This window comes from Lingula anatina, chromosome 2, assembly GCF_051362555.1.
Source record: "Lingula anatina isolate TDL-2025a chromosome 2, LinAna3.0, whole genome shotgun sequence".
In the NCBI taxonomy this organism is placed as follows: domain Eukaryota; kingdom Metazoa; phylum Brachiopoda; class Lingulata; order Lingulida; family Lingulidae; genus Lingula; species Lingula anatina.
This window is the reverse complement of record NC_141768.1, coordinates 7,764,773-7,776,159: the sequence shown is the minus strand read 5'-3', so window position 1 is coordinate 7,776,159 and position 11,387 is coordinate 7,764,773. Positions and strand designations below refer to the sequence as shown.

At 33.4% G+C, this 11,387-nt stretch overlaps 1 protein-coding gene across 1 annotated transcript; it reads right to left on the bottom strand.

The window, feature by feature from the left end:
* Positions 1 to 925: 925 nt before the first annotated feature.
* LOC106172406 (syntaxin-8) lies at positions 926 to 11,237 on the bottom strand. The gene is made up of 9 exons (XM_013553100.2): positions 11,117 to 11,237; positions 10,213 to 10,312; positions 9,742 to 9,833; positions 9,366 to 9,476; positions 8,874 to 9,001; positions 8,470 to 8,562; positions 7,938 to 8,039; positions 3,400 to 3,506; positions 926 to 2,243 (listed from the first exon to the last, which is right to left on the bottom strand). Exons 1-8 carry the CDS (start codon positions 11,170 to 11,172, stop codon positions 3,430 to 3,432), a joined length of 759 nt encoding a protein of 252 aa, XP_013408554.2. The 5' UTR covers positions 11,173 to 11,237; the 3' UTR covers positions 926 to 2,243; positions 3,400 to 3,429.
* Between the last annotated feature and the right edge of the window lie 150 nt (positions 11,238 to 11,387).

Here is an 11,387-nt window from a genome sequence, read left to right as displayed (position 1 = left end):
CAAGAGAAAATTCTTTGAAAATGTATTTTTAAATACATAACCAGACAGAAAGAGTAAGCAACCTTCATCACTGGTAAGTGGTTTAATTGCTTTACAATCAGGCCAAAGGCAATTTATGTGCCAAAGTTCTCCCTCCAAAAACACATAGGTGGTTTTCTATGACACATTTTTTTTCTGACAGAGATGTTCAGTTTTCATTCTTGATGCCAAGTCAAACAACCATTAGCAGCTGCTAAGGCAGTTGGGTGTTGTAAGCCATTTTGCCAATGTTTTCATTGCTAGAAGCTCCAGCTGATTATAAGATCAATCCCCATTGGTATCTCTCCTTATTTTAGCCAATCTTTTCTTTGCACCTTACATTCATTTATAGCAGAAATAACAAACTTAATTTTGGGTTTCGTTTTGCCAGTAATGCCACCTGGTGGGCACTTCATTCTAGGTACAATTAATGAAAATCATGTGTTCTACATCACCGTTAAACCTAATTTACAAATTTTTTTCTATTTATTTTTAAACTGCTGTAACTGTGTGAAGTTGAAAAATTTACAGGACCAACAATGAGAACAATCTTCAAAGCAGAGTGCACAAAGGATGAAACGTCATAATGTCTGATCAATCTACCTTCCAAATGATTAATGATGTAACTGTAGAGTAATATTTGACTGAATGTTGTCTTTTCAATGAAATTTCTTTTAACTTAACTTTTCAAAAGTTTTTGACACTATTCATTCCAGGCCCGCATCTTATGGAAGACCACCGTTTTGTTATGTATTCAAATATCTCACAAAGGAGAATGCCTTTTCCTCTGTAACAGACTAAAACTCTGTCCCCTTAGAAAGTTAAAAGTACCTTTACATAAAATTGCTGTACTGTTGGTTTGTCCTTCTATAACTGGTACTATAATGCAGTCAAACAACAAAACAAACTGATTTGAAACAGTTTATTCCATATAAATTATTATTAACCAATTCATTGACCTGAGTTCAGATATATTCATTGGTCTTAGTCTCTTAGATACAGCAAGGTTCTAAGGCAGTTTTCATGGAACACGTCTACCACTACCTCACCAAATAAATAAATAAATAAATAAATAAATAAATAAATAAATAAATAAATAAGTTCATGTAAATAAAATGGTCACAGTATTTAAAAATGTTTGAAAACTTTTTGCCCTCATCTCAAGTACTATCCACACTTCTATTCCCAGTACTTGGATAAATATGACATGTATAATACAGGATACTTTTTATGTGCAAACTTTCAAAAATATTTCAACCAAGTACCATAAGCTGTTTTAAGGGAAAAAAGAAGAAATATCTGCACTGAAAATTACAAGATCTTTGTTACAATTACAGCCTTCACATACTCAGTCATGATGTGTAGACATATATTTAATCATGATACTAATAAAACATACAGGTTTATACAGAACATTGCTACAAGGTCAATTTAGACCAGGAAAACTTATTTCAAGAAACCAGTTTACAGAGAGTCCCCCCAAACACAATCTCTGTTCTGAAGTAAGACAAGTTTAAACAGTCCTTTATTTCTTTATTGTTGCCCTGTGTCAAACAAGGCAATAACATCTACATGGGAACCAAAGTAAAATGTCATCAGAGCATAAACCCCACTGTTCAAAGTAAAGACTCCTTTGAACCCCACACCATGTACTAACCATTACTAAAATTACTACATACTGAACCATGTTTTAGGCCATGTTCATACAAAACAATGAAATACCAAGCTAAATTTGTCTAAGCGAAGTAAGCCTCATCTCAGTACATCATTGCCATGTGAATTGCTAGCCACCAATGAGAAAAAAGAAAAAAAAGGCCAGTTCCTGAGATGGGGCACCTTGTAGTAGAATCTGATACAGCAAGCAGTGTTCACATTATTAAATCAGAAACAGTCCACCTGAGCCTAGTGTGAACATGCCTAAGTGCTATATATGTAAGTATAATATGGATATCAACAGTAGCACTGATCATGTAACAATAAGGATCAGGTTGCCATTAAAGAAAAGCTACAGAGCTAATGGGGATGATTTCATGAAATTTATGTGACACTTTGAAATACATGGCTTGATATAGTTTGGCATAAAGTTCTTATAGTCTTATAGTTTTTTTAAATCAATTCAGAAAAATTGTTACAGACCACAGTCAAGGAAGTGCTGAACATCTCGTGTCACCAGCAGATCTGTTACGTGTGAATTATTCCAATTCCTTGGAGCTCCTGCACCATTACTACAAAATTACAAAGGATATCAATAAGTCTCTGAGATTTTCTGACTGATTTAAAGATTGACAAAAACTGACTTATAAAAATGGTAAAAGATGCATATTTGATTTTCCACAAACAAACAAACAAACAAACATTTTCAGATTAAGATAAACTGGAAAAGGATGAAACATGACAACTGACGTTAAGAGGAATTTCTATTTCATGCTGAAAGGCAAGTTTGAATAAAATCCCTTTTTAAGTGGAAAAATTTGTTTCTGCGTGAAAGCACTTGGCCAATACACTTTGTTGAATAAGACACCTCAGTCCCCACCCAAGTTAAAGCCCAGAAGAGCTCAAATGAACATGCACGCACATGCAGAAGTTCTTCAAATTCTTATTGTGCAACAAAGGGCAGCATGCACACACATTCCATGGCTCATCTACTCTGTATACTTATGCTGAAAGGCCACACACATAGAGTGCAAGGACAATAATAGCAATCCCTCTCTCTTCTTACCCCAGGTGTGCAAAGCCACATCAACAACATTTCTAAGACACAATAACGCATAGATTAAAGGTATCATTTTCCTTACTTATATCTGTGTTTAAATGAGAGAAAAATCTAAGGGCATATTGTACAGTGGCTTTACAAGTTTTGTCCCAAAAATGACATTGTATACAACAGTCTTAACTCATTTATCTACATGTCTGTAATGTGCTCGGGATACAAATAGAGTGCACAAAAAAAAAAAAAAAAAAAAAAGGCAAGTGATAAAATCGGACAAAAATGCTATAGCTAATCAAGAAAGAATAGCTAATCATGCACAGCTCAACCCAAACTTAGTAACAACAGATTATAATAAAAACTACGATGCAAATTTCAGACCAATTTTAGTTGAATTTTTGCACAGAAAAAAAAAGCAATTGTCCATGTTGGCATTGGACATTGGGGCAAAATAGAACAACACATTTGAAGTAATTTAAATTGAATGACAGTCATTTTGAAAAATATTAACCTGGATGTGAGGGTGTGGGTCTGCATGTACTCCACAGTACATATGTTATGGTAACCAAAGATATAATTAACATGGAATTTTGGCCCCTGTTCTTTCCTGGTCCTTTAGTAATTAACAGTCCCACCCTTGTACCCTTCAAATAATCAGAGAGACACCCACTTACTTATTCCTGTTTCCATTTAATATCCGTGACTCAGGGTTTTCCATCGTAGGGAACAACTGCTATCACAACAATGGCGATAAATAAGAGGACGATCACCACCCACATCCCTGAAATAGAAAAAGAAAAATACTTTATCTCCCGATTACTAAGCAATTTCTGCCCCTTTCGTAATGACAACAATACCCAATTATATTTCTGCAATAAACAGAAAAAAAAAAGAAAATAATATATCTGTGAGTGAATGCTTCTTTATAAAGCCATGAAAGTCTGGTTTTCTGTTCTTGCCTTGAAAACAAATGGAAAGAGAAATGATTTTCAACAACCACCCATACTCCTGAAATAAAAAGAAACGAAGTAAATTTTTTGGTTTAATAAGTTATTTCTCAACAGATATCCTCCATGTCTTGATAAGAAGAAAGAGCACTGCATATCCCCATCAAGAGACAATTCTCTAATATCTTTGTAAAAATGCTACATCCTTCTTTTATATATATAATATAAAATACAAATAACAGGGAATGATTTTTATACCTTACAGACAGAGGATATTGTAATTTCTCTTTCAATAACTGGTAAAATCTTGGATTTTTATATTTTCAATTCAATTCAATTTACTTCTGTACTGGTACATAGATTGTCATGACCTTGTACAATATGTTATACTAGTGACGATACAATACAGTTATTGCATTACCATTTCTCTAGTTGGTGTTATGTTGCCTAACCATTTGTGAAGGAAAAAATAATCTTTATATAGTGAACATACGCACTGGTAAAATTACTCATAAAATATTCATTTATAGCACCTTTGGCTTTGAGGAAAAATCACAGCATACATCCTTCTTAGTCAAAACCAAACAATCTAAAATTAGGTATCTCTATTCTTAAACCAAATTAAAACAGGAATGACTTGTTTTTATATTCATCAATTGTATTTTTGTTTTAATTGATATAATTAGCATCAACATCCTTTTCACATATGTACTTATGCTTATTATAGATCATAACATGCTTATCCAAACTTGTAGAGAAAACAAACAGCACATCTTATAATGTCAACAGTACTAGAGAATGCTTCCATGTCATAGCTTTTAACCTTTGGGATCTTAGCGGTCACCAAAATAAAGGTCCATCAGAATAGATTTACATATCCTCAGTATATCCTTCACATAACAATTTGATATGAACATATGAACTAAGACTTACAATGGTTACTTTACTCATTTAGCAACTCTTTTAATCTTGTAATATAAAGATTCATGGTTTATAAAGTTGAGATTTTAGTGGAAGATAAGCTCTAAACAATAGCAGGTGCCTCGATTTATCCCCAGATTCATCTATTCCAATTTCCAAAGTCCCTGCCACTACATGACATATGTTCCCTCCCCCTACTAAGAGTTCAGACAAATACAAAAACTTTCCAAAAAAGCTCTCAATTTATATCAATTTAATCTATATTAAATGCAAAATGGTAGTTTTGATTGGACTCTCAAGATAAGCCCCAAAGTGTGTGAAAATTTATGAAGTCTAACTGTGTAGAAGACACCACAGGAGTAGCCCAATGGAGTTATTTAGTTGAAATTTATGTTCTCCGCTCCATATTTTTTATGTAAGTTGAGCTACACCCTGTTGAATTTGCTGACATTTCTCTCCGGGAATCCAAAATCAAGCTGCTGAATGATATGATATTAATTACAACTATATGCACTATATGGTATGATGCAACTTAAAAGAGAGTCTAAATCTAGATTTCAGTTTATTTATAGTATCTTTAAAAAACACTTCAACATCAATTATTTTTTTTGAAATCAAATATAAAAACAGCTCAGCAGGTTGCTTAATATTTTTCAAGCTGCTGCTCAAATTTCATGCAATATCTGGTGATAATTCGAATATCCTCAATAAAAGCTGTGATCTCTATCAAGTAGCCATGTAAAGGGCAAGTATGGTGTAGATGTTTCTATAACAATGGTGCAAAACCAATGTCAAGATATCACAGCAGCAGAGGGCAACATGAACATAAATCACGGAGCTGTTGAAAATGACACTTGGTCTTTGCTACTGGGTTTCTGCTGGCATTTTAAATACAACCATATGTGGGAAAAACTTGTACTGGTAAAAATGTCATTGTCACAACAGTGATTTGTACCATTAAGTTTGAACAAAATGTTTGTAAATTGGCCAACTACTTTGCTCTCAGTGCCCCTACAATCCAACAGCAACAATGACTTTTTCAAAAGTGTGCTATATGCACATACATGTATCAAATGAAATTTTTCCTTGGAGTTGACCATAACTAACAATCTAAATATCATGAAAACAACCCAAAACATCAACTAGCATGTATCATAGCTTGAAAGTTGTGTGACACTTGTGATCACGCCTAATAAAGGTTAGGTAAAACTGTCAAATTCAGTTGTAACAAAGGTAAGTCTGACTACAAGACGTTTCAATCCAGCTTTAATCCTAATCATGGGGTATCTCAATTTTCAAAAAGAAAATCAAATAAAATTAGTTGGTCAAAATGGTAAGATTAATTGAATCTTTCTACTTATGGTCCACTTTGTTTAGTCTTGTCAAAAATCAAAATAATCGTCTTTCTGTGAAAATTGTTTTCAAAAGAGAACCCAATATCACATAAGAAAATATCCTTGGTGACAGATAAAACTAGTGGGAACATTTCCATCAATTGTTTTCATTTACATTATCTAAGCATTAATTAGCATTCAATTAGTATGTTTTAGGATTTTCAACATTAGTGAGTCAATTTCAAGAAAATAAAAATTCTATAATAGAAAATGCTCACTCACTTATCTCAGATGCATAGAATATCAGTTATTTAGACTAGGGACTTATCTGCTAAATTAATAGAATAAATAAATAAGTCCTATATAAAGGAAAAAAAATCATTGAATGCCCACAGCATATACTGTTCTCAAGGACAAGGTTCTGAAAATGTCCCAATTTACACTAAAAAGTACCAAATAACCCTTCAGTCATGTCTATCCATCACCTTCTTTCAGCATAACTAATAAACAAGTTCCCTACACATAAACACCCAATGACCTTACTGCTGAGTTTCAAAGCAGTTTTTATATGTTTGTTTGTACATGTATCAATATTTTTTTATGTTCAAAAAGATATTATATATTCTAAATTGTGAAGTGATATGCAAGTCAATTTTTCAGATCTTTTATTGCATAATAACATGAACTTCTAATTGTTAAAATTGCTCATAGGCTACAGGTGTTATAAGTGTACATAACTGGATTATATCTCTTCATTTGCCTTCTGAAGTTCATTTTGTTAGCTGATATCATTTTAAATAGCAGTACAAATGATCTTTTACCAACAGGAAAACATCAATTAACAAAGACACAATTTGTCAACACATGAACTACCAGTGCCTTAAAATACAATTATGAAACAAAGAAACTACTGAAGTAATTCATGGTAATTAAAACTATAAATGTCTCTTTCAGGGAAGATATATTTTCTTTAAACACACCTTACTTGAATCGGAAGGTTTTCTTTAACAAAACAAACAACCATTTCCTCCATTCCTAAGAATAGTTTCACTCAACCTATTTATTATCTCTTTAGGTTAACAAAGCAACTTATTGTTCAGTGCTGGGATATTTCTCAATTAGCCACACAATTAATTTTGAAAGCCACTAGTATAATCAGACATATAAATCAAGCTCAAAATGTCACTGACTCATTAGTTATATGTATTTACCAATGTTGGTTCCTGCTCTTGAGTAATGTGATACTCCATGTAACGGTTTGATTAACCATTTCCATTAAAGTTAGTTATCAAATCACTACAGTTAAGCCAGAAACTAAAAACAAACAGAGAAAACAATGTCAACGAATTTTTAGTTGATTACATTTAATAAATAAAGAAACTATTATGAATGAATGAATGAAAAAGAGAGATATCAATCACAGCAATGATATGTATAGATTATTCACATTAACAGGACATAAAAGAGAACAAAAAGCATATAGAGAGAACAAAATTAGCATATCAAACAAGAGCAATTTTCTATCATCAAGTACATTTAAACACATGATGACTGAGACATTTGAAGAAATGTTCTTTCACTTTGTTTATGGTGTTAGTTACACAGAAAGGGGGTTTAGTCTGACATTGAGGCATACAAATAGGGACTGTTTACCTCAGCAGAAGACTCAAGAATTTCAATGATCTCCACATGTAAGTTGCTACAGCAAAAACTTATACAAGACAGAACTAGCAAATGCAGCAGTATATTTTAGAGTTACTCAACAGCAGTTTCCTTTGATTTGGTTGTACTCAAAATGAAATGTCTTGAAAGTTTATCGACCCAAAGCTGCTTGAAGAGGCACATCATTCAGTTCATATGATTGCATTCAGCAAGAGTCCATGCTGAGTTGGATCAATCTACATAGAATGATAGTTTCATTGGAATTGCACCCTAAGATATCTTCCTTTTAATGGAAAAATCAAAGAAAGCATAAAGTTATTTAACTTATTGAAAAGTTCTGTCACCTACCACATGCACCGGATTTCCTATCAACAATTCTTATATGTCTGGTTTCTGTGATCAGCCTTTGATTTGTTGTATCCATGTGGTCGTGGATGTCATCAAGGATCTCTAAAACAAATAATCATCAAATACCATTCATGACTAAAACCTATGTAACAGGACAGCTACAAAAACTTGCTGTGTTCATACAGTTTTACATATATAGAAGAAAATCACTAAAATATTCATGAATAAGAGACACTATATATATTATATACAAGTAACTATACTGAAATGGGGAGTTGTGTTTATAAGTCGTATAAATAAGTGTTTCTATTCAAATTTCTCACATTTTATTATCCAGGAAAGCAAAATGTTTACATGCACCATTATTTTTAGCTTAACAAACAAATTATTTCAACATTTTTCCTAGGCAGGATACCCTGACACTCAATTGTTTCAGTGATTTCTCCATAAATTGGATGATGAATGAAACTAAAAGCGTTCCTTTGTGTTCATAAATTCTTACATTTCTCTAAAACACTAAGGAAAATCTTACCATCCTGATGATCTACTTCATCTCCTATGTCTAAAGCTATCCTCTTTTGTTTGGCCACAACATCAGCTAAACTGTCAAGACCATGGTCCTGCGCTGAAATTGCAAGGAAAACACAATCATGATCTCAACTAAAACAATGAGGTGGAACATGCTGTAAAATGGCACATTTGCAGTATCAGTACAATTAGGACCAATACACTTTTAAAAAAATGCTTAATTAATTTGTAACATTTTAGTCAATTTTCAAACGAATACCACAACACAAATTGCTGTTGTCATGTCACGTATTCAGTTTTATAAAATGTTAACAAACCTCTCCACACAGGAAACAAGTAATTTGTTGCTATTGCATATCAAATTTAATAATTCACATGTAAGGCATTAAATAGTGTTTCACAATCAACCTTTTATAAGATGTTGCTGCTGCTGCCTAATTTCATCTACGGACATTCCTCTGATGGCTTCTGGTTCTTCCCTCACTCCCCAGGGGTCACTATTCCATCCTGCTGGCCCTGCTCCAAGAAGGGCTGATCTGAAAATACATGCAGCAAAGTCGTGACTATTTCATCTACACTATCCTATTCTTGCATGTTTGTCTTATAGTGATTCCAATGATCAATATATTGCATTTATATGATAAACTAGAATGTTAATCTGGATTTCATAATAATATCAGTCTTTTTTCCACATAGATCATTTAAATATGATAAAACAATTTAACATATGGACATTTAATATACTAATCATTGTACTTGAAGGTAGTCACAAAATATTTCAAAATCTTGACAAGGTCTTGCTTTTCACCTGAAATTTGGTAATAAGATTGGTGTCATGGTCTGGTTTTGATGTATGGATGAATCACAATTGTTGGGTTGGTAACAAATTATAATACTCACCTTCCAGCACCAGAATCCTGTCTCTGCAAATTAAATGCTTGGTCAATCTGTTTCTCTTTAGACATAAGTTCGTCAAGGCTGGACTGACGTCTTTCTTTTTCTCTCTCTGTTCTGGTATTACAGTCAAGGGATAATGTAATACAACTCTTGGAATTTGGATTCATCAGGCCAACAATTCATTACACTTATTGGTGATATAAAGTTTTTGTATTTGATATGAGTGTTTGTTGTTAAGTTTCTTGATCTATAATGTGTATTAGTACTATTTATCATCATTATGAAATATTAAAGCAAGATTATCGGACAGTGAGCCCAACTTTTATCAGTAAGGAAATATTTTTGTAATGTGTAGCAAACTGATCAATAAAAAGAATACAGTCCATACATTGCTGTCCTACTTAAGTTTACTTTCAGTCTGTTTAAATCATTGGAAAATTGTCTTATCATACTGCGAATCTGGCCAGACAGCTGAAATACATAAGAAGGTTTACAAATATAGCTGTGAGCAATAAAGGGAAAAGTACTGTTAACTCAATCAAAAAGTTTCATAAATTATTTCACGCCATGATAATCTAGGAACTAGCACAAGGTTATATGCATGAAGAAGTACTTTTACGCAGCATTATCTCTATATGCTTTTTGTCTTATCTAAGGTCATGATGATGAGATACCTAACTCTTAATTTTTTTACTAAAGTATCCTATACCAATACTGTCCATGTTACAATTAAAGCAGAAGATATTAAAAAAGTGAAAACTTTGGATGCTGGTATATAGTAACTGTTGTGGACAACAGTGCCTCAAAGCCCCTTTTTTTTATATGGCAATAAGCCCAACACTGGACATACCTTAGTGTACTGTGCACTGGTCCTATCATGTCTGTTTCTCTCATTGATTCTTTGCAGTATATCCTGTGCCAGAGCAGCACAGCTGTCATACTCTGAAAGCCTGTAAAAAATCATTATTAGTTTTTCATGTTTAAGGGCATATTTCCAGAGCTTTTAGATCGATCTATCCCCGCGGGGAGTCTTACTAGATTACTGTCAGATAATCCGGCTTAAATGTCCGTCCCGCCTACTACAAGCTGTAAGGGGGTAATTAACTTTCGTGCCCGCTCGGCTGACAGCTATTTAGTTAGGTCGATCTAAAGTAGATCGATTTAATCTCTGGGAATGGGGTCTAAGTGAGCCTCTGGAAATGCTAGCTATTACAAATAGCATCTTAGCACAAACAATTGCAGTTACCAAAAATAGTACATATCTGAAACTGTAAATATGAGCGCTAACACAAGAAATTTCGAGCTAGTGGCATTTTTGCTTTAGAAAGTTACATGTATTACAGTAAGAAAAATTTCTAAAAGTGTTTTTAGTCTGTGGTTACACAGGGTGCTATTTCAAACAAATAATTTATCCTGAGCAGTCTACCTAATCATCGGGTCTAAACGATAGGAGACAAAAATGTTATTGCCACAGCCATTGTTTAGCTTCTAAGTTCTAGTACTACTACTGATTATAAATACTATTATTTATGCATGTAATGTCAATATACTCGGAACACCACATCATACTGTACAAGAAATGTCAAATTAAAACGCCGGTTTAATGAAGACCTTTTGCAGTCAAATCGCACATTATGTATACATAAGACACTTAAAGCAGTTAAGTTAAGTTCAGTTCAACAACACAAGGTGTTCAATGTTTCTTAATCAGGGAGGTTTCACAACTACAAACCAAAATAAAGACCGAGACGTACCACATATCTCCAGCCATGTTGATCCCAGTTTGCGGAAGTTGATCGGCACGTGACATAGTGGATGACCTTTGACCTACCTTGTCGCACAGACGAGCGGGCTTCGAATGCTCTTTCGTTTCTCTAAATATCTTATATTTCGTTTCTTAAACTTTAAAATACTTAAAGTTTTTTGGATATGTAACTGGCAGCCAACTGTCCCAAGCACCGCGGATTTTTTTTCTTGAGAGAAGGGGGAAATGAGCATGCCAGTATAAAATGGAAAGGCAGTAAA

Excerpts from the sequence above, each read along its gene's own strand:
- LOC106172406 (XM_013553100.2), bottom strand. The coding sequence starts at position 11,172 with ATGTCACGTGCCGATCAACTTCCGCAAACTGGGATCAACATGGCTGGA. Across the intron at positions 9,002-9,365 it reads CAGGATTCTGGTGCTGGAAG|ATCAGCCCTTCTTGGAGCAG; the intron begins GTGAGTATTATA and ends ATGTATTTTCAG. Across the intron at positions 3,507-7,937 it reads TAGGAAATCCGGTGCATGTG|GGATGTGGGTGGTGATCGTC; the intron begins GTAGGTGACAGA and ends TTTCTATTTCAG.